The sequence below is a fragment of the Dysidea avara genome, chromosome 1, assembly GCF_963678975.1.
Source record: "Dysidea avara chromosome 1, odDysAvar1.4, whole genome shotgun sequence".
NCBI lineage: Eukaryota > Metazoa > Porifera > Demospongiae > Dictyoceratida > Dysideidae > Dysidea > Dysidea avara.
In genome coordinates this window covers 6,766,034-6,793,189 of record NC_089272.1, presented here as the reverse complement: position 1 = coordinate 6,793,189, position 27,156 = coordinate 6,766,034, and the positions used below count along the sequence as shown (strand labels likewise).

General features: G+C 39.3%; 5 protein-coding genes across 5 annotated transcripts; all 5 read left to right on the top strand.

Moving 5' to 3' along the window:
• Nucleotides 1–6,305: 6,305 nt before the first annotated feature.
• Nucleotides 6,306–8,201, top strand: LOC136251235 (E3 SUMO-protein ligase ZBED1-like). Its single transcript, XM_066043688.1, has one exon. The coding sequence runs from the start codon at nucleotides 6,306–6,308 to the stop codon at nucleotides 8,199–8,201; it is 1,896 nt and encodes a 631-aa protein (XP_065899760.1).
• Nucleotides 8,202–15,566: 7,365 nt separating this feature from the next.
• On the top strand, nucleotides 15,567–17,567 carry LOC136251151 (uncharacterized). Its single transcript, XM_066043573.1, has one exon. The coding sequence runs from the start codon at nucleotides 15,567–15,569 to the stop codon at nucleotides 17,565–17,567; it is 2,001 nt and encodes a 666-aa protein (XP_065899645.1).
• A 15-nt stretch (nucleotides 17,568–17,582) lies between these two features.
• On the top strand, nucleotides 17,583–19,217 carry LOC136251070 (uncharacterized). Its single transcript, XM_066043474.1, has one exon. The coding sequence runs from the start codon at nucleotides 17,583–17,585 to the stop codon at nucleotides 19,215–19,217; it is 1,635 nt and encodes a 544-aa protein (XP_065899546.1).
• Nucleotides 19,218–19,398: 181 nt separating this feature from the next.
• LOC136250988 (uncharacterized) lies at nucleotides 19,399–20,019 on the top strand. Its single transcript, XM_066043385.1, has one exon. The coding sequence runs from the start codon at nucleotides 19,399–19,401 to the stop codon at nucleotides 20,017–20,019; it is 621 nt and encodes a 206-aa protein (XP_065899457.1).
• Nucleotides 20,020–20,023: 4 nt separating this feature from the next.
• On the top strand, nucleotides 20,024–20,995 carry LOC136250909 (uncharacterized). Its single transcript, XM_066043279.1, has one exon. It carries the CDS (start codon nucleotides 20,024–20,026, stop codon nucleotides 20,993–20,995), a length of 972 nt encoding a protein of 323 aa, XP_065899351.1.
• The last annotated feature ends 6,161 nt before the right edge of the window (nucleotides 20,996–27,156 follow it).

The window sequence follows — 27,156 nt, the reverse complement described above, 5'->3', positions numbered from 1 at the left end:
TTGTAACTGAACTCTCTACAAGGTAACTTCTTCTAGCTGATCTTTCTACAGGGTGATTTGTTTGTGGCTGAACTCTCTACAAGGTAACTTCTTCTAGCTGATCTCTCTACAGGGTGATTTGTTTGTAGCTGAATTCTGTACAGGTGATTTGTTTGCAGCTGAGCTCTTTACAGAATGGTTTCTATGTAGCTGAACTCTTTACAAGGTAACTTCTTCTAGCTGATGTCTCTACAGGGTCACTAGTTTGTAAATGAATTCTCTACATGGTGGTTTCTTTGTAACTGAACTCTCTACGAGGTAACTTCTTCTAGCTGATCTATCTAAAGGGTGAATTGTTTGTGGTTGATCTCTCTACAGGGTGACTTGTTTGTAGCTGATCTCTATACAGGTTACTTGTTTCTAGCTGATCTCTTGAATTCTCTTCGGGTGACTGCTCTATTAGGATGACTGCTCTATTAGGATAACTGCTCTATTAGAGTATCTCGATCTCGCCAAGTTGGATTTCGTGTTATAACTCCGTGGCTTTAAGTCTGATTATTCTACACCATTGATGAGCCTTTCTAAGATGATAACTCCATCTGAACAGCGATTTTCAAAGCATTACCCCAAGCGGTTTATCTGGTAGGCGTGGCAAGCAGTCGTTTTTTATTAGCTAATCTCGATTGCATAATTGTTACACTGTTGGTTTTTTTGTTGCACCTTCCTGGTTTTTAGCTCGATTTCTTTCAAACCACAACAGGTTTGAGGTTCAATAGTTAACCTATTCACCCACCAATTTTCAGCTTCTTCCCATACGCGGTTTACCCTGTAGGCGTGACAACATATTGGTGTTATTTTTCATGAATAATCGCTCATAACTCTTTGCCTGTTTATTGTATTCCAGCCAAAGTTGGTACAGAGATGCGTCTTTATACCCCCCCTTCTGTGTGCCAAATTTCAAGGCGATCAGATATGGTGTTCGCATTTTATAGCAGTTTTGGTAAGTGTGCGAAAAGAGGAAGAAAAATAATAATAAGAAAAAAAAATGAAGAAACTAAGCCAATTTTTGAAGTCGCATATCTCGGGAACGCTTGAAGCAATTTCGCTCAAATTTGGAATGTGGAGTGCTGAAGTTGGAGGGAGTGTCCACAGCAAAATTCGTCTTGTTTTATTAAGGCAACACAGAGCTACGGAGGTGCGAAAATTGCGTTTTCTTTCTTCCTGTCTATATACTCACGGGTGTTACGCGCCCGCTTCTTGGGCCGCATGACACACTACCATGTGTCTTGATACTTGGATTTCGTGGTCTGGTTAATTGCTACAATTAGTTTGACAGCTGATCTTGGCATGGCAGGACCAAGTTGTATTTAATCAGCTTGACAAGGCACCTACTACAAATACCGTCTGTGTTATTTTATTTGTTTAAACTTGTTTATAACACTAACTGACAACTTTTCTGTCATAGGCGCTCACACTGGCAGACTGGAGCTTTGTGAATTATCTCAGGGTTTAATGGTGGCTCGTGCATGCATTCAGAGGTTTGTTGTTGCTTGTTATATTCTTTTTAACAACTGTACAAATGTTTTCAGGCAAGTTCGTCCCAGTCTGTTTGCTAGTCCGTTTTCCCAGTCCGTTCCTTGTTTTAGTCATGTACAATATGTACTCAACAAGCCTGCTGGAAGGTTTAGGGTGGTACCAAAGTGGCCATCAACATCCTGTCTTGCAATAACAGTTATTACAACCACATATTTACACAAGCTTTGAGGTTATGTTATGATGTTAACACTTGTCAGCAGGGGTAATTTATGGATTACCAAGTGGGTGCGAAAAAAACTGTTTTAAAGGTTTCTTAACCAGTTATTGGCTGACTTATACAACACTGGTTAATAACCGGATATTTGTACACTGGTGCACAGCACTAAAAGGAATGTAGACAGAAAGCTTTTCAACTTAATGTGTGTGACTGTCTCAGCAAAAACCCAATCTTTTGTATTTTGAGAAAAACAAAATTCGCATAATTAAGCATGCTATAAAGAAAAATATGCAAGATATTATCAGTCCATTACTCAGAGAAGGAAAACTCAAATCAATTAAAAGTATACACCATTTTATTTGCCTGCTAATGGAGAATTCGAAACTCTTTGTTTGTTTCTATAGGCTGAACAGTATGTGTGTCTGTACATTTGTTTACGATGGGGTAAACGTAAGCAAGATTGTTATAATTAAACCACCTTTTCTAAGTACCTAGAGGGCAAAGCTATACCTTGGTTAATTAGCTCATCCATGGTGAACCTTTTAAGCCGGATTCCAACATTGTAGACTAATACAAACAGAAGTAATGGCTGTGAATATAAGTGCCTGTAGTTTATTTTAGTATAGTCTACTGTCTCACACTTAGGGTTGAGCAAAAGTATCGATAGTGCGATATATCGCGATAGTAAATCACTATCGTTATCGCGATAGTAGGGATATCACTATCGTGATAGTTATGATAAGCTCAGATCTGCATTGAAATGGTATTAACAACCCTTCTATACTGTTTTACAGTTGTTATTACCAGCTTTCTTACAAAGGAGTGGCCTGTAAAAGCTTTACCAAAAGTCCGTATTCATCAGCCGCTCACGCAGTTAATTAACAAATGTCCTGTGCATGCAAAATAACTTTCTATATGACTGTAAATCATAGCTATACAACTAAGACTTTGTTAAGAGCAAAGTGTTTCATAAACTATCGGGATAGTATTCACCATCGTGATATTTAATGAGTAACTATCGTGATAGTAAAATTTTTACTATCGCTCAGCACTACTCACACTATAATTCTAAACCTATTCATCACAAAAGGCTGAAACGTTGGTGATCCACTCCTTGGACACCGTAGATAACGCTGAGAATAAAAAATCAAAAGTTGTGTAAACAAGTTGGATTTTTGCAAGATGGTCACATATTGATTTAGCACCTGTAATGGTGTGTTTTAGTATACCATTAGCAATTGATATGATGTCATGAACTAGCCTGAGTTGTTCCACCACAGGGTGATAAGTTACGTACGTAGATGTCACAGGGTGATAATTAAATTATTATCCAGTAGCAAAGCATGCTACTTTCTCTGGTTGTGTGGTAGTTACAACCCACTTTAATATACTCACGCACTGGGATTAAATATTGTTTTAGGTGCTTACATACCACCCCTTTTGGCTGTGTAACTACATACATACATGTTAGCATAGCAATAAAAACAACTGTACACAGGAACATCTGTATGTACTGTACATGTGTACATATTGTATAAAAATGACAAACTGTTCATCCAAAATGTCAGGATCACATATTCAGACAGCAACAACATAAACAAAATAGAAAACAACCATATCAACACATGTTGTATTTGTAATTTTGTACTATGTACATTTAGGTGTTAACAAAGTTTAAACAAACCGATGTTGTCCTAATTCTAAAAAAAAAACAGATGTTCATTTAGTTAATGCTTTATCAATGAACCACTCATAAGATTAAACAATGCATACAGTGCAAAAATATCAATGATACAAGACACGCCGTAGTAGGCCTGAGCCTATTATGCTTTTGAAATAGCCTATTATGCTTTTGAGCAATGCTCCAAATTTTTACCTATTACGTATGCTCCAATTATGCCCAGTTGTGTCCCATTATGCTCCAAATATGCTCATAAAATTGTGACTTGACTGCTCTATTAGAGTACCCTATGCATCAGTGAATTTTCTATTAGGATATTCAATTATGCTGTGACTGTTCTACTAGAGTATATCGATCTTTAACTAATCTTTTCTTCACAACGTAGCTGTAAATCTGACTTTTAGCTAGTTTGTACACTACCCCATTCTGCATCATGCAAAATAAACAGAGTTTCAGCTTCTCTTGTAACGCTGTGACTTTGTCGAGAACAATTATACTTAGCTACCACCAGTATTATTCTTAACACAGACTCCCTGTACAACAAAAGGAAACCTTAACATAACTACTTAACATCCAAAGTGTTAATTGTACAAAAATATATAATTAAACATATGTTACTACAGAGGTCTGTTACACTATCCCCCTCCACTAAGAAGATGTCCCATCTTCACGTTCTCACATAATCCTGCAGTCTCACAGGAGGCCGGTGCTGTCTGGTTGGGTAACGTCTTGTCTCACTTGAGGGTTGATCAGTTCCAACATTTGTAGGTTGTCTTGATGTAGGTTGATCACTGGAGTAGCATTCATCATCATAATCTACCAACTCCAAATCTGTTCCCACAGGTGGAGCTCGAGCGGTAGGTACATGTTCCTCACTTGCTGCGGCCGGTTGATCACTACTGGCAGAAGTGGAAGGCAAGTCACCATCTAGTCGAATGTCCTGTGGACATGGCTTTAATCGGTTAAAATGCACCACCTGTCGCTGCCTCCGTCCCCTTTGACACTGTACTCTATAGGTGCACTCGGACAGCTTTTTCATGACTTTGAAAGGTCCAGTCCAAGGGTGGAAAAGCTTCCTACTACTGTTCTTTGGGACTTTTGGGTTTAACACCCATACCATATCACCAGTCTTAAACGGTAAACCATTTGCCCTCTGGTCATAATATGCTTTCTGCCTTTGATGCTGCACTCCAGCAGTCTTCTTTGCTACTTCAAATGCAGCTGTCAGTTGCTTCTCAAGGTCTGCTGCATATTCATTGATGGATTGTGTCTTGTTATCTATTGCAGTGCCATATAGGATGTCTATGGGTAGAACTGCCTGACGGCCATACATTAAATAAAATGGTGCATAACTGGTCGAGGCATGAGTACTGGTGTTATAAGCAAAGCATACCTTGCGAATGTGATTTTCCCAATCCCACGGATTGTCTTTGCAGTGGGTAGCTAACATGCTTAGTAGTGTCCTGTTAAATCTCTCCACCATGCCATCACATTGTGGATGGTATGGGGAAGTTCTACTCTTTTGAATACCTAAAAGCTTGCATACCTCTGACATCAGCTGTGACTCAAACTGTTTCCCCTGATCTGAGTGAAGCTGGCTAGGTACTCCAAAACGCATGAACACCTCATCTACCAGGCAAATGGCAACAGTCTTAGCCTCTTGATTCGGGATTGCAAAAGCCTCCATCCATCTACTAAAATAATCAGCCACAACCAGTATGTAACTGTTGCCAGCTTGGCTCTCAGGGAATGGTCCCAAGATATCCATGGCCATAACTTGCATAGGATAGCTTGCTGTTATTGTACCTAGTGGCACTCGTTTGGAAACAGGAGGTGATTTCCTAGTAGCACAACTTGCACAGGTTTGACACCAGCTGCAAGTGTCATTCCAATATCCAGGCCAATAAAAACGTTCTTTAATCCTTCCAAAGGTCTTCTCCTGTCCCAGGTGACCACCTGCTACTCCATCATGCAGTGATGCCAGAATGTCTGACCGATGATTCTTAGGGACTACAAACTGTAGCCACTTTTGATCCCTCTGAGGTTCAGAGAACTGCCTATACAACACTCCGTTGATGACTATCAACTGGTCCCACAACTGCCAGAGTCTGCGGTCCTCGGGACTGTTATTGCTCAGAACAGCCGGTTTCTGATTAGTTTCCTTAGCAGCCAGTACTGATGAAATACGGGGATCATCTATCTGGACAGTTCGAAGTTCCTCTGGGGAGTGAGCACTCAGTGAAGCCAGATCAGTAGGGACTACTGCTGCTAGTGCAAGAGCCTCATCAGCTGGAATGATTCCACATTGTTTACAAGGGATTCTTGACATGGCATCAGCATTGTTGTGACTTTTACCTGGCCTATGCTTAACTGTGAAGTGATACTCTTGTAGCTTCTGTACCCAACGTGCAACTTGGCCTTCTGGGTCTTTAAACTTCTGTAACCACGCCAAGGCACCATGGTCAGTCCGAATTGTGAAATGTGATCCTAGAAGGTAAGGGCGGAAGTGCTGAAGAAAGGTCACCACAGCCAATAGTTCTCTTCTCATCACGCAGTAATTGCGCTCAGCCTTAGTCAAGCTTCTGCTGGCATATGCAACAGCACACTCTCTGCCCTCTTGGATCTGGGATAACACTGCTCCAATGCCCATGTCACTGGCGTCAGTGTCCAAAATGAAAGGCTGTGACCAGTCTGGTAAAGCAAGTATAGGTGCAGAAACTAAGCGAGTCTTTAATAGTTTAGTGCTCGGCGGTATACCGATAATTATAGTTATCGCGGTTTATGTACGTAACCGGTTAGTTAGTTGTGCAATATTCAGATAACCGGTTTATAGAAACACCGTTTTTTTTTTGTGCAGTAACGGTCACGTGTTTGTATGTTCTCAAATGTTCGATGGAGTTAGTGGCCAGGAAAAATGCAACGTCACCTGTGTGGACATATTTCGGTTTAGAAAAAGAGAGCGATGGAAGGATTAAAAGCGAAGATGTTGCTGTTTGTCGAAAGTGTTACCAACGCGTACGGGCGAAGGGAGGGAACACTTCAAATTTACTGTCACACCTGAGAATTCATCACCCGACGATTCATGGTTTAGTAATGACTGCTATTAAGACAAAAAATCGTCGAAAAGAAGATTTAGAGAAGCGGCAGCAGCCATCCATCGCGAGTAGTATGAAGAAAGTGCAACAATATGACAGAACAACGAGAAAATGGCGCGAAATTACTACTGCTGTCACCTATTGTCTAGCGAAAGACAGTTTGCCTATATACACCGTTGATAAAGTTGGATTTAGAAACATGGTGGAGAAAATGGACCCACAATATGATTTTCCAAGCAGTAAGTATTTCTCAAAAACGTCCATTCCAGCTCTTTATGAAGACACCCGTCAGAAACTGCAGCTAGATCTTCAAGAACAAGCGAAAGCTTTCTCTGCCACTGCTGATATGTGGACTAGCGTTACAGGAGAGCCTTATCTGTCATACACCATTCATTATATCAATGATGAATGGGAGTTGAAGACAAAGTGCTTACATACCCTATATTTCCCTGCAGACCACACAGGGCAAAATATTGCAGATGCTTTAAAAGACACTCTTTCACACTGGGGTTTAGATGCAGCAAACCAAGTGTGCATCACTACTGACAATGGTAGTAACATCTTGTGTGCCATAAGATCACACCTTGCTTGGCCGTATCTTTCCTGTTTTGGTCACAACCTTCATTTAGCAATCGGTAACTCAATTAAAGATGATTCCAGAGTGCAACGGGCATTGAGCATATGCAGGAAGATTGTTACTTCATTTTCCCATAGCTGGAAGAAAAAACGGGATTTATCAGAAGCTCAAGCTACCCTTGAATTTCCCCAACACTCACTTGTTAGTGATTGTGTGACACGGTGGGGGTCTCAACAGTTGATGGTAGGAAGGATATTAGAACAAGAATCTGCTATTCGACAGGTGCTTGCATCTGATAGAAGATGTTCACATCTACTACCAACCTGGCAAGACATTGAAGTGCTTCAATCAATTCACGCTGTTCTCAGCCCACTGGCCGAGTTTACCGACACACTGTCAGGTGAAGAACGTGTTACTGCTTCAGCCATTAAGCCACTGCTTGATTTATTGCAGAGGAAGACCTTGGCTACATCTCCTGCAGATACCACATTGGTTACTGATATCAAGGAAAGGATTATCAATTACCTTATGACAAAATATGATCAATCTGACTTTGACAAGTTAATCAATGTTTCCAGTTTCCTTGATCCAAGGGTCAAGACAAAACATTTGAAAGATCAAGATGTGATTAAGCAGCGTGTGATAGAAGAAGGCACTGAGTTGATAGAATCTGGAGCTGGTGTAGATGATCATTCTGTAGTTGTGGTCTCAGGTGATGAGCCATCTACAAGTAGTGGAGGCGTTGGTTGTCCGCCAAACAAACGACGCAAGCTAAGCAGCCTACTTAGAGAGGCTACAAGTACTGTTTGTAGCACTGCAGGGACAGTGACACCTGGCGAGGAGCAGACAGCTGAAGACAAGATGAGAAATGAAGTTGAAGAATACTTAAAAATATCTACAATTGATCCGGAAGTGAATCCACTAAAATGGTGGAAAATACATGTCACAGATTTTCCAGTGATCTCCAAATTGGCAAGAAAATACTTATGTGTATGTGCCAGTAGTTCACCGTCAGAAAGAGTGTTCAGTTTATCTGGTCACATTGTGTCTAAGAAGAGGAATGTACTTAAGCCACACAAGGTGAACATGTTGGTATTTTTAGCCAAAAACTTGTAGAAACTCTGAAGTCTCAGTTATTCAACAGTGATCTTTATAATACTGATTTTTGTTTTACTGAAAAAGTATACGTACATGAATAAGTCTGTGTGCATATACACATACAGTTGACAAGTTGTATTTCTGTAACTTTTTTATAATCTTTCATAATCATGACTGTCCTATCCAGTACTTGATTCTAACTCACTTTACCTTGTCCTGGTTACTGGCTGTAAATTGCATATCAGTTAAATTATTCAACCTGTATAAGAAGAAATTGTATGCAAAGAGTACATATGCATATAACAACTATATACCGATATATCGTAATATTTTGGGGTTACTAATATCGACTAATCAAAATCTGATACCGCCGAGCACTAGTCTTTAAGCAATCAAAGGCTTCCTGGCACTGGGTAGTCCATTTGAATTCAGACTTCTTCTCTGTAAGCTTGTGCAATGGTGAAGCTACTGAAGCAAAGTTTTTGATAAATCTTCTATAGTAGCTGGCTAAGCCTAGAAATTGTTGTGTTTCTTTAATGGTAGTAGGTATAGGCCATTCTCGTACACGACATGTTTTGTCTGGATCAGGTAAGATCCCATCTGCCGGAACAACATGCCCCAAGAATTGCACTTTAGGTTGCATGAACTGGCACTTGTGGGGTTGATGGCCATACACATGCGCAGGCACGGAATATTTAGATACACTATTAATAGAAATTGTGGGTGTGACATCATTATCTACTGTGGGGTCAGCATTGCTAGCATCCTTGTTCCTTTGTGTCTGCATCTCACTTGTAGTCATTGCCTTATTTTCTGGGTCCACAGGTATACTGCTAGCACATCCCCGAGCATAATTCCCTGGTTGCTTACAGACATGGCACATAATTGCTTGGGGCTGCCTCCTTCTCTTTCTTTGTCTCCGTGGTTGATATCGACTGCTTTCTGCATCTTCCACTTTCTTCTCCAGTCTGCTTAGCTTCTCCAACAAATTTTCTATCATCAATGTCAGGTCCGGTTCAACGAATGTTACAGCGTTCCCTTGAGTTGTTCCGGGTTGCACACCCGCGCCATCACCTTGAGCGCTGCACTGTATCAAATATGACTCGAGTTCCAGAGTAGCTGCAAGTGCTGCCACCATTGTTGAGGGGCGTTTTTGTCTCACGCCAAAAGCCACCTGGGAGTTGTCCAGTTGGTCGAGGTATCTATTGAGCGCGATGTGTTCCCTAGCTGCTTCTTCCAAGTCTGGATAAGCCTTGTTTGCTAGCACAGACAGTGCGTCAGCAAAATCACCCCAGCTCTCGCCCTCTTGCCTCTCACGAGAGTGTAACTCAGCTTTGTACAGATTCTTGGTTACTGACGGCTCAAAGCGTTCTCGAAGCGCCTCTATAGTGTGTTTGTACCCTGTGGCCTTAATTCGAGTAAGCGCCACGTGAGCTTTACCAGTCAATCGCACGTGCAACCAAAGTGTCTTCTGTACCTCGTCCCACCCGTTGAGTATGGCTACATTATCAAAGTGCTGGACCCAGTCGCTAAATTCCCCTTCCCCAGAAAACACATCAGGAAGAATCACTGGCCTTTGAGTTGTCACTTGACGTACTGGTCCTCGCTCCACCGGGTTCTCGTCGGACATTCCAGAATCAGTGCCTCTCGGGTCAGGCTTGTGGGGCGGTGCTCCTCAGCTCTGAAAATGTTTAAGCAACACAACAGTGTCCCGGTTCAATTAGACTCCACTTTATCAGGTACCGTTAAGGGTGGCCACGGTACAACAGCTTTCTCTCCTTGGGTTCAGAGTGGCGGCGATGACCAATCCTGCTGACTACGCCAATGTAACGCTGTGACTTTGTCGAGAAGAACAATTATACTTAGCTACCACCAGCATTATTCTTAACACAGACTCCCTGTACAACAAAAGGAAACCTTAACATAACTACTTAACATCCAAAGTGTTAATTGTACAAAAATATATAATTAAACATATGTTACTACAGAGGTCTGTTACACTCTCATGACCAATGCACAAAAATTGTGCCTATATGCTAGCATTATACTCAGTGCTTTTGGCTACCTATTATGCTCCAAAATTATGCTGGCATAATTGGCACAGAACTACACGGTAGTGTGTTGTGTGGGTGAAAAAGCCAGTGTACCACACCGTGGGTATATTGACAGGAAGAAAGAAATAACATTTCTGCTTTATCACATACTTTACAAAAATTAGAATAAAACACAAACCCTTTAATCAATTTCTGTGGATGGAGTGAGTGTATGACGGTAAGTTCACGTACAATTAGAGAATAATTGGATTATTGCATACAGCTTTGTTTAAAGTTCGGTCCATTTAATGATGGAGTGCAGTATTATCCTTGTTGTACTCTATACAATGCTATACAGTGGTACCTCCATTATCTGAATGCTTGTGTGCTAATGCAATCTCAATAATGTTCAGACAAGTGAATTACGTAGTTGGAAGTATATGTGACCCGCTGAAGGAATCCTGACTTGTTTGCATTTTCCTTCAACTTCATTTTATGACTTTTTTTGTTGTCTAGAGGGAAAAACCAATGGGAGGTTAAAGTTTCAGCTTTTTCTGGTAAGTGCTTTTGGAGTTATAGGGGTAGACAACAAGAAGAGCAAAACAATCTATTTTTTAGTGCCTATATGGAAAATATTTACAGGTGCTCATTAAATAGATCATAAGTCTTGAGTGCAAAGGGCTACGGAGTTGGGACTTATGTCATTCTATTCACCATGAACTGGAGCATTCATCAAAGTATACTTTTTGTCTGAATAAACCCATGCAGCAAGAAGGCTATTTAAGGATAAAAATGGCATGTTTTACTGCAACGTAAACAAACACATGTAACTCATGTTTGCTTCCCGGTACAGAAACAAAACAAAAATAGTCCTGCTCTCCACGAAGAGGCGAATCCATTGCTTTATTAAATTTGAATCTTTCTTCACTGTTTACTGAAGAAATTAAAACATGCGTAAAGTTACTTTTGTAGCATGCATTTTTACCCAATGTATTTCAATGGAATTTATCTGTAAAACAGAATTATGCAAATATGTCGGGTTTTTGTTCAGCAGGTCACATATTAATTTCCAAACAGAGCTCCATTTAGTTAGACTAATAGAACATAATGAAATACTCTGTAATCAAAGGGCTCAATTCTACTGTGGTATTAAAAGTGATCTAAGCGTACACAGGGGTTACCAATATACTGTATTGTTAAAAATAATATTCATCGAAGTTTCTTGAAAATACAAAAGTTACACATAAGCTGTAGACTACACGGGCCTGCCAAGTTCATTGCAAGTTGCTGTTAGGAAATATGAGTAATATTGAACATGATCGCTACGCTTACAATTATGTCTACAACATTGCTCAAACAGCTGAAATTTCAGTAATTCTCAAAAAAGAGTCTGTCACAATATGCTTGTATACCTCAACAAGACTTTACGCAATTTTATAATTACATAAGTACAACACAATACAATTGTAGACACATACCCTCAAGCACTGTCTTCCAAACTAATACCACATATGCCATCCGGAGATTACACATATCTTACAAAATAATTATGTGGATAGGATGATTCGCTTCTGTGTAGGGTCGAGCGATATTATTGTTTTAGTAAATATCACTCCACTTGGTGGTGTAAGTAAACATACATGTTAGTTAGTAATACTGTACACATGCTAGTACAACATGTATGTATACTATATGTACTGTACATGTGTACATATAAAACTTACAAGCTGTTCATCCAAAATGTCATGATCACATAATCAGGCAGCAACAACATAAACAAATAGAAAACAACCATTCATTCAGTATCAACACAATTTGTATTTGTACTATGTACAGTATGTGTTAACAAATTTTAAACAAGTTGATGTAATTGTGCTACTTCTAAAATCAGGAGCTAATGCTACCCTTATACAAGGAATCAAAAAGCCATTGATAAAATATACTGTACAAAATATTATAAATACATACAATTGCTTCATTACACCTGGTTTGCCAGGGCCACCTTTAAATGAAGTGCAGTGTATTTATAGTGATCTATGTATGGTTTACCAATATACTGCATTGTTAAAATATTTATCAAAGTCTCTTGATAAAAAGTTAATGATAAAAATGCAAAAGTTATTCATAAGCTACAAGGGGTATATAATAGACTTGATAGGTATGCCAAACTCATTACAAGTTGCTGTACGGAAATTATGAGTGATTAAGTAACATGATCACTACGCTTGTAATCACACTTCTTCCTGCTAAAACATTGTTTAAGTAAACCAGGTGTGCACCCACAGCCAGCCAAATAACTAGCTGAAAGTATATGCAAACTTTGGTAAAAATTTCAAAACAAAGCTGATGCTGTGTTAATTACCTCTAAAAATCAGGCAACAGCTAATACCATACCCAACTCTTTATCAAGACAAAACCCGACATACATGTAATGACACATTTTTCAAACTGTTTCTTGTTAAATAGTTATCATCTACTTAGCCAAGTGTATGATCTGGCAAAGTTTCTGCCTTGAATACGAGTAACTTTCGGAATTAAACCCCTACAAAGTAGTAACAACAGTGAGGTTTATTTTCCCACTACATATACTACAAAGGTAAAGGTAAATTCAGTGAAGAAAAATTGATCAAGTACTATCACTTCAAGCCGATGTAAAGAAATGTCCATATGTATACCTTATGTACAGTATACTTTTGTAACTGCAACAAAACAAAGATTTTACAACTCCTCTTGAGTAGGCAATTAAGAAGGTTATTTTCTGTACCTTAAAACTTGTTTCTTCATGTGAGTATGTGGACAAACATGCATACATGCAGACACATTGATTTTCCAAACCAATTTTAGGAACTTGTAATACGCATGGTTTATAAACTTATCAAAAGAAACTATACATCATCTAGTAAGCAGTACTGAGAGAGGAATCAGTAAACTATTAGCATCAATATAAAGGGGATAGAGTAATGGGTTGTTATGGTACTGCGATATAGGCAGAGTGACCATTTTGGATAATGTGATCAAATGAAACACCTGAGCTGCATTCTCGGTACGTGTTGCAGCAGGTACGTGGGTAGGATGCACTCTTAATGCAAGCAGATTTTTGTCCTGACTACATTCCGGGGATATTAATGCCACATAAGCTGACACTACAAAAAGTGGAGTCAGCATTTTATCCCCAAATATGTAGTTGTACTATAGCATTCCAAATCACCTCATTACCCATACAAGTGAAGCCTAGGCTGGACAGGTGAACTTGCAATTTAAGAGTCAAGACAAATCAATCCAGTGTACACAGACTAGGCATAGTAATTAAGACAAAGCCATACAATGCCTACAAGTACCTATTTGCTCAAAATTAAGTATATGGGAGCCATAAAAGTTTGAAGGTATCTGTAGACTGTAGAATATAGAGTAGTGCTGTGCACCCAATACCACAGCACCTGTATACTATGTTGCAAGGAGCTAGTTAGAGTTAGAGACTGTAAATTCTGGTAGCCGTCAAATGCATAGATTGCACAGACTAGCTAACAGGCCACCACATAACACAGTTTTTACAACAAAGAAAATATGACTGACTATTAGCTGCAAAATATAATCAACCAGTCTACCACTAGAGATTTTATGGTTGATCATCTGCCCTGGGTGTATGGAGCTAGGTACTGGAGATCTAAGCCAGTCTGAGCCGGTCTCACACTCCTACACACTGTATATTAGTTGGTAGTAATTTTCCACTGTATAACTGAAAAACCTGACAACACTTCATGGCAAAACAGTGGATAGAGAAGATTGACAGGTAGCTGGACTCCTAGAGTTCTGGCACTGACACACTATATAACCACAGACCCACTCTCCCAATAGACTATAGGGGCATGGCCTTTCTTCCTTCCTGGCTTAACCCAATTTGGCCAGATCACAATTGGATGCCTTAGATGAGTAACAGACAATTGATCCCAAATGAGAGACCATTTGAGAGCTCTACTTAGATCTCCTCTTTGGACTCAGATCTGCTCCCAAAATCTTTACTGGTAACCTCAGTTGTTGATTTACCTACAATGAGTACGATTTGTGGTCTTACAACACTTAACAACTGACAAGTAATCTGTTGAGACAACATCTGTAATTCTTCTCATTTGAGAGGATGACAAATAATTGTCCTGACTTGCACAAATGTTGAGTTTCAAATCACGCATAGCACATGCTATTGCAGGTCTGTTACTAGACAATGGAGAAAAGTTAATGGGTAGTGGGGAATGTGTGAAGCCGTGGGTGCTAGAAAGGAGGGAGGCAACACAAAAATACAAGGAGGTTCGCTACTTGCATTTTGTACATCAAAGTAAGTCCCATTCTGAATGGTTTTATGGCATGATCCACTTGCTTGTTCACAGCACTGTGTGCCAAACCCAGGGGTAGGTTCAGAAACAAACAGCCCTGGTACAGAACAGTGTTACACAAAAATTAATAGCAACCACGTAAATGTTAAGTTAATTATACAAACATATAAAACTGTTAACCTTCCAGTACTGTTAAGATAATACTCCACATTAACACTATTGCTGGATGAAGTATCAATTGACCACACTCGTTTAATAGATAGCAACAATTAAGTGACACTTGGCTTGATTATGTAATATTAAGCTCTAAAATAGTCCACAGAGACTATACATTTCTCTAAATAACACATCTGTAGGATATCTCAATGGGCAGTCCTGTCGCAGACAATGCGAAGAACTTGTAATATTTATATTGTAAGGCTTAATAATTTTTATTTGTGTACTCTCAACACATTATAGGCGTTGATATAGAACTTTAATGTATAGGTTTTCTGTGAGGTACTAGGCTCTTCTAGAACATTCTTGACACACTAGTATAAATAGGATGCTTGTTTGCTGTAATGTTAATGCTGGTAAAATACGGTGAAAAGTTGAATTAACTGAGCTGAACCAGGTCAAACTCTATCGATCGCGATATTTGGTGCCGAAACCCGGGAGTTTCCTTCAGAAAGGCTCGTCTTGAAGTTGTATTTCTTCACCCAAAGCTTAGAATCTGTGGTACCGTGGAAATTCATTGATAATGGTACCACAAAAGGCGAGTTGTCTGTCTAGTCAGATCTGTTGTTCTGTATAAGTTTTTACAGGATTCTGAAGGTGATGCCAGCATTGAGCACTTTAAAAAGTAATCGAACTAGAGCAAGAAATGCTTAGCCAAAGAAGAACAAGGAGCAAATGAACTCCTGCAGCAAGAATGGAGTAGTAGTAATGAACAGCAAATAATAAAGTATTGTTTATTAATTGGAAAGTCCATTCTTAGCCTTGAGACAAAGCTAGCACGATTGGAAACAGCTAATGATAGATTAATGGATGCTTATGATGAAGAAAATAATTCAGAAGCTTCTGCTGAATTTCAAACTGCTTTAGACCAGGACAGTGAGTTTATGGATAATGTTGTTGACAAGGTATCTCAACTCAAAGTACTTAAGGATGAAGTTGAAAGAAAGAGAAGAGAACTTGAAACTAGTCACACTCAGAACCTTGAGCAACGTCTTACACAAGTCCAGGAACAGATGTCCTTGTTGCAATCCAGTCAAACCCATTCTGGAGAATCTCATAGTTCTCGACTTCAACCATCATTAACAGAGCCAACCAAACTAAGCCAATTTGACATGCCATCCTACGCTGGAGATCCTTTGAAGTGGAAAGAGTTTTGGGACATGTTTGAGGCTTCTGTCCACAAAGAGAAAAGGTATGCCAATATAGATAAGTTTACTTACCTCAAATCAAAGTTATCTGGTGATGCCCTAGAGGCAATTGGAGGTTATCAATTATCTAATGAGAATTACCTAGTTGTTATTGATGTGTTAAAGAAAAGGTTTGGGAATAAACAAGTAGTCATTGATGCCTATTACCATAATTTGTCCCACTTACCTGTGGCCACTAACCATGTCAGCAGTTTGCGTCAGTGTTATGATGCCATTGAAAGGAATTTAAGGAGTCTAGAGGCTATTGGACAGGATGTAAATCACCGTCACTTTATTGCATTAATCAGTGAGAAACTGCCACAAAAGGTACTCTACCAGCTGTATATGTTAAAAGCTGAAGATAAAGAGTGGACGGTATCCAAATTCCGTCAGTTGCTTGGAAAACACATTTCAGCTATGGAAATGGCTAGCTTAGAATTTCCACAAACGGCTTCTCAACCCAAACATAGTTCAGGCCCAGGCTCTAGTCAAAGTGACAATTCCAGACGAAATCTGTTCACTTTCAAATCTACAGCCAGTGGATTGTTAGCTGGAAACAACAAGCAATATGGACCAAGGAAAACCCAAGCCAAATGTGCTTTTTGTGGCCAACCACATTGGTCAGACGAATGCTCTAAGTGTATAACCCTGCAGGAGAGACGAGAAAAATTAAAAGGATCTTGTTACATATGCTTGAAAAGGGGACACATGTCTAAGAATTGTGCCAAGGATAAAATATGTGCCCATTGTGGCAAAAAGAATAACCATCACAGGAGTCTTTGTCCTACTCTATTTCCTGACAGTAGTTCATCATCAGGATTATCCAGCATTGAAGATACAGTTGAATTTCAGCCTAAAGAAATGACCAAGACTAATGTTTTGATGCAAACAGCCACAGCAACAGTGAAGAGTGTACAGAGGGGTTCCTCTATGCCAGTTAGATTAATTTTAGATTCTGGTAGTCAGAGAACCTATGTTACAGACAAACTCACAAAAGAAATCCAGTTAAATTTAGGACCATCTGAAAGCCTGTCAATTGCCACATTTGGTGCAAGTCAGTCTACTAAGCTTCAATGCAAATCAAGTAAACTTCAACTTTATTTGAAAGATGGAAGTTTTATGACAGTTGATGTTACTGTGGTTCCTAGCATCACTGGAAGAATAACCCGTACTCCATTGTCTTCAGCAGATGTTAAGTTTTTAAAAGAATCAGCTTTAGAGGATAAACTTGCTGACACAATTGTTACAAATGCAGAAGTTTTTCAAGTTGACATGTTGGTGGGGAATGATTATTACTTCGATTTATTACAGCCAAGAAAAATAGATTTGGGTAATGGACTGTTCTTGTTTCAATCTACACTTGGTTGGATCTTTGGAGGGAAAGTAGCATCTAAAACAGAAGTGGAAAGTGAACAAGGCTTACTTGTTGGTAATGCGGGAGTAACACCCACAGATATAAACGTTGTTACACAAACTATGCTTACCTTGGTCGAACCATCCATTGCAGCAAAGCCTGACCTTGAGTTATTTTGGAATCTAGAATCCTTGGGCATCACTGAGTCACCTTCAACACGTGATGATGACTTGGCTTTAGACCACTTCAACAAGACTGTGAAATAAGAGGAAGGAAGATACATGGTAACATGGCCATGGAAAGAAGAGAACCCTGACTTACCTCATAACTACTACCTGGCATTAGGAAGGCTTAAATCAATTATCCAAAGGTTGCAGAAGCATCCTCAGATATTACAGCAATATGAAGCCATAATTCAAGAACAATTACAAAGGGGAATTATTGAAAAGGTGACAACAGAATCTGAAGAAGGACCAATAAAGCATTATATTCCTCATCACCCTGTTATCACACCAGCAAAAAGCACAACTAAGGTGAGAGTTGTTTATGACGCATCCGCCAAAACAAAACAAGATCACAAAAGCTTGAATGAATGTTTGCTCAGAGGACCCATCATGTTGCCTGATTTATTTGGCTTGTTGTTAAGGTTTCGGTTGTCTCCAATTGGGGTGGTTAGTGACATTGAAAAAGCATTTCTCAATGTAGGACTGCAGGAAAAGGATAGAGATGTCACACGCTTTTTGTGGTTGAGTGATACAGGAAATAAGAACACTAATGATGAAAACTTACAAATATATCGGTTTTGCAGAATACCATTTGGAATTATATCAAGTCCATTTCTTTTGGCAGCAACAGTCACCCACCATTTGAAGCAGATTGGAAGCATGACAGCTGAACATTTACAACGAGACATATATGTGGATAATTTGATAACAGGAGTTCACAGTGTAACAGAAGGACATCATCTGTACACAGAAGCAAAACAGATCTTTGTCACGGCTTCAATGAACCTTAGAGAGTGGTCATCAAATTCAGAAGAATTAATGGAATTGATTCCTAACCATGACAAAGCAACCAACTCTGATATCAAAGTTCTGGGCATTTGTTGGAAATTGAAAACTGATACACTATCAGTACCAGGACCATCTTCTGATAAACTAGAAGGAGCCTGTACAAAACGAGAAATACTTCAAGCAACGGCTTCAATTTACGACCCACTAGGATATTTTTCTCCAACTATCCTACAGGCCAAAATTTTCATTAAGGATTTGTGGGAAAATAGATTTGAATGGGACAGCAAACTTCCTACTGCGCAATTAAATAGGTGGGCAAATATATGTCAAGATCTCAAAACAATCTCAACATTTCACATTCCTCGATATCTTAGCACAGATGTAGTCGGAGATCAGCTAATAGAATACAGCTTGATTTGTTTTAGTGATGCATCAGGAAAGGCCTATGCTACTACAGTTTACCTACACCAATGGTCACCTACTAACTGCTCAGTTGATCTTGTTTTCTCTAAAACACGTTTAGCCCCACATGGAATAACAATTCCTAGATTAGAATTATTGGGTGTGCTTATTGGAACTAGAGCAATGCAGTTTGTTGAGAAGGAGCTACACTTACCTATAACATCCAGAGTTTTGTATACAGACTCACAATGTGTACTACAGTGGCTCCAGAGTAAAAAGCTTCTTCCAATGTTTGTAACAAACAGACTAAAAGAAATTAAATCGCTTGAGGAAACATCATTTCGATATGTTCCTACTCAGGAAAATCCAGCTGACCTAGCTACCAGAGGAAAGTCTCCAACTGACCTGCTACACTCCATTTGGTGGAATGGACCTTTGTGGTTAGCTAGACCACAAAACCAGTGGCCAGTTTACAGTGTTCCAGATAATGTTTTTTTATGAAACAAAGGAGGAGGTGAAGAAAGAAATCGTTTTTGAAGCAAAGCTTTTGGTAGGAGAGAGAATTATAGAAACTTTATCCACAACAGCAGTCAATCTTTCGGATATCAATCCTGAACGATTTTCATCACTACAGAAATTGTTAAGAATCACAGCATGGGTTGTACGATATGTTAACAAATTCATGAACAGAGAGACTACCAATGGGCCATTAACAGCAGCAGAGATTAAAAAGGCTAAGGTATTGTGGGATCAACACATTCAAGGAAAGTATTTTTCAGACACAATTAGAAAGGTCAGAAGGGGAGAAAATTGCAATTTAAAGCGGCAGCTGAACTTGATATTAGATGAACAAGGTGTTTTGAGATGTGGGGGAAGACTTCAGAATTCCGAATTGACAGAAGGAGCTAAATGTCCTAAACTTTTACCACCAAAAGATTATTATACAAGATTAATCATTGGAGATTCTCATCGCAGCATATTTCATGCTGGCGTATCACAGACACTAGCAGAAACACGACAGGAATATTGGATTCCCAAGGGAAGATCAGAAGTCAAGAAAGTGTTAAATAGATGCCAAGTATGTCAAAGTGTCGAGGGAGGGCCGTACAGGATGCCACTAATGCCTCCATGGCCAAAGGAAAGAGTCATTCAGTCCATCCCTTTTAAATGCACTGGATTAGACTATTTTGGCCCACTGCACATCAAGTACTATTCTGATGAAACTACAGAAGCTACTAAGAAGGTTTGGGTGTGTTTGTTCACATGCTTTGCAATTATAAGCTGTGCACCTCGAATTAATTGAAGACATGTCTGCTGAGCAATTCTTACTTTGTTTTCGCAGATTCATAGCTAGACGTGGTATCCCAAAGCAAATTCTCTCAGATAACGCAAAACAGTTCGAGACGGCTAAATCAGTTCTTAATAAGATTTGGAGTGAAGTGGTAACAAGTGATGAAGTGATAGATTTTTCTGCAACCAAAGGAATTGAATGGAAGTTCGTTGTCAATCTAGCACCCTGGATGGGAGGCCTATATGAGAGACTAGTGGGAATCACTAAGAAAGCACTACGTAAAGTTATCGGTAGCAGACATCTTTCTGAGAAACAATTGGTTACTGTGTTAGCAGAAGTTGAAACAGTAGTAAATTCTCGACCATTATCTTACGTGGATGATGATATCAACTCTAGTTTTGTGATTACTCTACTTAGTTTTTTAACTCAAAGTCATCAACACTTTGTTCCAGACTACTCAACAGATACTGACACTTTGTTTAAGATGACAGAGAAATTTGGCACAAGTGAACAACTACTAGAAAGGTGGAAAAGTGGCCAAAGATGTTTGATTCAGTTTTGGAAAATATGGTGCAAAGATTATTTACTTAGCCTACGAGAGAGAAATCAGTCAACATTAAACCAAGTCAGAAACACTTTTAAAGAGAAACCTCAAATAGGAGATGTAGTGTTGATCAAAGAAAGTTTACCACGTGGTCAGTGGAAGGTAGGAAGAATTTGCAAGTTGATTAAGGGAAGAGATGATGCTATTCGATCTGCTGAAGTAATGTTACCAACAAGGAGATACCTCCACAGAGCGTTGAAACTACTTTACCCCATCGAATGTCCTGATAATCATTCAGTGGAAGACAACAGAGTTACTGAACCGGAGAAAGACAACATAGAAAATACTAATTTACGTCCGATAAGACAAGCTGCTTTAAGGGCAAGACAGAAATTAAGGGATCATCTTGGGGGGAGTGTCGCAGACAATGCGAAGAACTTGTAATATTTATATTGTAAGGCTTAATAATTTTTATTTGTGTACTCTCAACACATTATAGGCGTTGATATAGAACTTTAATGTATAGGTTTTCTGTGAGGTACTAGGCTCTTCTAGAACATTCTTGACACACTAGTATAAATAGGATGCTTGTTTGCTGTAATGTTAATGCTGGTAAAATACGGTGAAAAGTTGAATTAACTGAGCTGAACCAGGTCAAACTCTATCGATCGCGATAAGTCCTTACAATCATTTCATCAACACATACGTAGCTACAAGGTGGCAAAACAACACAGCATGAAAGGGGAGAAACTACTCAGGGGGACCCTTGTGTATCTATAGCTCTAATTCCTGTCATATTGCATCCAATGGTTAGACGTGACTTCCACCAACTTCGGGAAACCAAACACGTGGGCTAGGAAACCGAATGTTTCCTCTCAGTAGAATTAATACAAACATTGTGTGGATTCTAAGGAGGCTTGTGTGAAAGAAGGAGTAATATTTAATGCCATGCTTGGGGTGTCCATGGGATGGATGCACAGAGGCCATCCAGCCACCACAGTCCCCACTGTCCCTCAAGAGGATAGCGCAATGCAAACGATTCCCATCCAGGGTCTCCGAGTTGTGATCAGACATGTCCAGGAGGCAGCTAGTCATGAAAGGAGGCTGGCATCTTTGTGGCCTGGACAATATAACATGTACACATGCATTACTCATGTCAAGTCTGTTATCACCAACCTGCATTATGGATAAAGTATTTCATACACAATATCCCAATGTGTTGGAGATTGATTGTAAGGTCAGTGGTTATGATCCAGGGCAACTTGTTGTCCTCCTTATTCAGTCTTACATGACGTTCAGCAGCATTACAGAGCATAGTAGCCACCAGAGTCATAAAATGTAAGGCATCAGCCTGATCTGGTATTCTATGAATGAAGTTCTTGGACAGAGTTCTACTGGCCATGCCAGGGGAAAGGTTTGATTAAAGCAATACTACTTGTATGCCATTGACAACATTCTCATAATACAATAATACATTCGGTCCTGTCACACTGCAACCACTGGTTGCTACCTTCACTAACTACTCATATAGTCTAGGAGACCAAATGTCACCTCCAAAGTGATTGATTCAGCAGAACATAGGGTTGCTACATATGTATTTTCAGCTGGCAAGCTTTGCTTCCAAGAAAGGACATCAAAGATGACCTTCCTCTGTCTAGGGATCTAGTCACGGGAGGGGACTAGCACCACATGTACTATTCCTTTTTATCACCAGTTTGTGATGGTTGGTTTGTCATGCACAATATCTCAATGAACTAGAGATTGACTGGACATCAATCACACAGCTAAACAGTCATTAGCATCATACACTGCTGTGTGCCACCACTGCAAAGGGTCAGAAAAGCTTGCATGCCTACTCACACTGATCCCTTCACATCTATGCACCATGCCAGCAATTCTGTGAATGTGTTTCTTGTTAGAGTTTATAAACCATAATCCTTCTGGCCATGCCAGTAATAGGGTATAGGCAACACCACTTGTATGACTATGATTATCACTTATATCCTACTGTAACTAATAATAACAGTGCTAACCTGCAGAATGTTAAAAGGACTCTGAATATACCAAGAGTTGTTGAGTTAGCTTGGAGTGTGCATTAAGCCTGCGACCATACAGCAACCAGTATCAGCCCATCAGACACTAGTTTATTTTATGGCCCCCCATACATCATGTTGGCCCTCCAGGTAGAGTTCTGATAATAATAATAATAATGATTTGAATATTACAAAACAATAAATAAATAATAAATTTTATAAAGTTGTTTGGTGTCTATTATGTAAAATTGTCTGTATTATGTTATATTCTGCATTTTTATGTTTGCATATGTCCCAGCTGTTCTCATTGGTGACAGTGAGAGGCTGGTATGTACGTATGACTTGTATGTCCAAACTGTATTTTATTGGTCACAGTGAGGGATTGGTGGGTAGATTAACCATGTATACCTTCATTGGTCACAGCAAATGTTTGGTATGTATGTCCCAGGTGTACTAATAGGTTGTCATCGCTCACAGTGAGAATGGTCAAATAATGTTTGCCAGGCCAATGAGAAATGTGGAAATAAACACTGAGAAGGAATTGTACACTTGCTATAGTTCATACTCCATCTTCTGTAGGTTTACCAAGAGAAGGAGTCTGGAAGCTTCTGGATGAAATTGATAACCCCAAGTTAAGAGACCTGGTTAGTCACCCACCCGATACAATCCTATGCAGTCACACTGATGTGTACAGTCAAAAAGTATTTCAGAATATGAATGTCATGGGCATCTTCAATTCAGCTTCTGTCTGTCCAAGGCTCACCATTTTGTTTTACTGCAACATCTAGGGGAGACAACCAAATCTAAGGCTTATGTTACATAAGCCAAGCTTAATCATGCGTACACTCAAGTTCTGGCTTTGCAGCCCCTTCATCCCATCTGTTTGTGAGAGATATTCTAGAAGGGCTTCAGTGTAAATTGGCTAAACCTATTGTGAAGAATTGTGAAGAAAGAACCACTTACAGTTGAGATGCTGGAGGCAATGGTCAGAGATGAGAAAAGCTCAGGTACACTAACAGACTTCAGGCTGGTGGTGACTGCCTGCTTACTTGGCTTCTCAGGATTCTTACATTGCACTGAGCTGGTAGCCTTGAGACCATGTGATTGCTCAGTTGCAGCAGAGATGCTTAAAGTAAATTTTATGAAGAGCAAGAATGACCAATTGTGCTGTAGTAAGGAAATGAGATTCTTCTATCTCAGACCAACTCCAAGATTTGTGGCTGTGCTGGAGTGATACATGGCCAAGAGAGGCATGAGATGGGTGGATGATTGCTTCATATTTCAGACAATCCAAAAAACAAAGAATGAGGAATCCCTGAGGCAGTCTGGTCAGATAAGCTACTCCTATATATTGGATCTATTCACGAAGATATCTACATTAGCTTTTGAAGCCACGGAGTTTGGGCTGCACAGTCTGAAGTCAGGAGGAGCTAAAACTACAGCTAATACTGGAGTCCTCGACCAATTATTCAAGCATCACAGTCGGCGGTGATTGGAGAACACAAAGGATGCATACTGTATGTCAAAAATAGTGTGCAGAACAGGTTGCAAGCTTCCAACAAATCAATGCTCTTCTATATTAAGGACTGCTTTGATGTGTTTATGTGGTCATCAGTCATCAACACATTATCCAATAACATCTAATGTCAAACTGCATGGCCTACTCCTAGGGCTGCCTTGACTCTGGCACCCTTGAGTAATTTGTTCAGTAACTGATAATTCCCAGCTGTCCAGTACTTAACAGCCAGTGCTGGGAGTGGTGGCAAGGGCAGTGCATCTAACCTGAGAAATGAAAAAACTTAATAAAATATATATTTTTTTAAATTGTGTATGTGATTTCCCAGCTCCCAGTCCCTAGTATGTGGCTCAGTTTTATCACTACCCCCATTGGTCAACCAAAAATAAACAAATGTCGATACATTAAAGCTGTTTGTTCATGGTTTTGACAGGAATGTACCTCAAGTTCTCCTCTACACCCACTCCTTCAAAGCTCTGTAGAGAGCAAACAAAAGCATGTGGCAATTATTAACAACTTGCCAGATGATGAGCACTTAATTTCATTAAGTCCCATGTTGATACGTGCTTTGGTTGTTGAGTTAGCTGTGTCATAAGGATGGAATACAGACAGACAGACAGCTATATTAAATATTTAAGATCTACTTGGGACAGTCTACAGTATGCTCTGACAAAATTTCAACCTCAAATGCCAATAACATTTGTAGTTGTAGCCCTACAAAGTAGCAACAACAGAAATATTATTTGTACAGCCGGGAAATGGGGAATCAGTTGCTGGGTAAGTTTTCCTTTCTTCATGCAATCGCAAATTCAGTGAAGAAAAATCAATCACGTACTACCATTTTGAGCGGATGCTAATAACTTATGTCACCACAATAAAACAAAGACTTTTGAACTCCTCTTGAGTAGACGATTAAGATTATGTCTAGTAGACTATTTCTTCACTAAGAACAAAGCATACAAAAAATTTACAGAATATTTTAGATAATACAAAAGTACACACATTTAGTAAACAATGATTTATCTCTTAACCCTTAAATTCGCATAACCCAGAAAACTGGATTTTATTTTTTTTAAAACAACCAATTGAATGCACAATACTTTTGCCAATTTACATAGGTGGTTACAAATAGGCATATCTCATGAAGCGCTTGTTCGATCGCTTAGAAAAACAGATTTTATTAATTGGCAAAGACTAAGCTATCTACCCGTGTATAAACTTTCAACATACAACAAGGAACTCACCTGTGCTGAATCATTTTGCATCCTTTTACCTTCTTATCGTCATTGTGGTCGTCCGACATTGATGCTATCATGTCATATCTATATAGCAACTGAATCGCCATCACGTGAGGAGCAACATGAAACCAAGAGAAACTCGATACAATGAAGTACGGCCGAGTTATGGTCTTTGTAAATCACTATGAAGAAGGTAGATGGAGGCATAGTTCTTTTACTATTTCAAAGTGAAGCGGGTATCTCTGTTGGATGAACCCGACGAAGTAAGGGACCATTCAAACCAAAATTTAACAATGAGTACGATGGTGTTTGATAGCATTAACAGTTTTTGGGTTCTAGTATTTAGTTTTACAAGGCATGCATGCGATCCAGTTTACTGGATTATGCATTTTCAGTGCTTGCATTTTATAAAACAGCTGCAGGTTTAAGGGTTAAACCCACATATGTCAGAAAACTGGCCCAAACATGTATGCCTTGCACAACTCTCAACTGAACTCTCTACATGATGGTTTCTTTGTAGCTGAACTCTCTACAAGGTGACTTCTTCTAGCTGATCTCTCTACAGGGTGACTTGTTTCTAGGCAAACTCTCTACAGAGTGACTTGCCTGTAGCTGAATTGTCTTATCAGATTAACTGTTTGTAGCTGAATTCCCTACAGAATAACTTGCAATGTAATATAATTCTATAATGGAGTAAGAAATAAATGTAGCTGAATGCTCTATTAAAGTCACTGTTACATTAGAGTATATCGATCTCACATTTGCTACACGTAGTTGCCTTTCGAATCATAACTCAGTAGTTTATAATCTGATTCTCCTCTACTACTGCAAAGACTTTCTATGATGATTATTCCAGCTACATCCCGATTTTCAGCTTATTGCTCTAAGCGGTTTTCCTGCTAGGCATGAAAACTAATAGTTTTTTTTATAATCGAACACGTCATTCTGACACAGGTTGGGTTTTGTGTCATATCTCCATGGTCTTTATCTCGATTCCTTTCAAACCACAAAAAGGCACTCCTACGATGGTTGCTCCATCTAAATAGCAATTTTCAGCTCATTCCTTCAAGGGGTTTACCCTGTGTGTGTGACAGACCTTCAACTTCATTTTACGCAAATAATTGATCATAACTCCATGAATTTTCATTGGATTCCTACCAAAGTTGGTACTAAGATCTGCCTTAATGAGCCCTTTATGTGTGCCATATTTCTGCCCGATTGGAGCATGCATTTGTGTTTTATGCCGAATTTTGCGAAGTGTGCGAAATGAAGAAGAAAAAAACAAAAAAATTAAAACAAAATTTTGTTCGATCGTATCTCGGAAATGGCTGGAGCGATTTTCTTCAAATTTGATATGAAGACTTCCCGAACTGGCCGACACTTCTCTAGCAAATTTGGTTCCAATAGGATAAGGGATCACAGAGCTACATACAGTAGGTGTAAAAATTACGTTTTCTTCCTGTTAATATACTCATGGTGTGGCGAACCGGCTTCTTGGGCCGCACAACACACTACCGTGTGTCTTGATTCATTACACCTGGTTTGCATGGGCCACCTTTAAATGAAGTGCAGTGTATTTATAGTTATCTATGTATGGGTTACCAATATACTGCATTGTTGAAATATTTATCAAAGTCTCTTGATAAAAGTTAATGATAAAAATGCAGAAGTTATTCATAAGCTACAAGGGGTGTATAATAGACTTGATGGGTATGCCAAACTCATTGCAAGTTGCTGTATGGAAATTATGAGTGATTAAGTAATATGATCACAACGCTTGTAATCACACTTCTTCTTGCTACAACTTTGTTTAAGTAA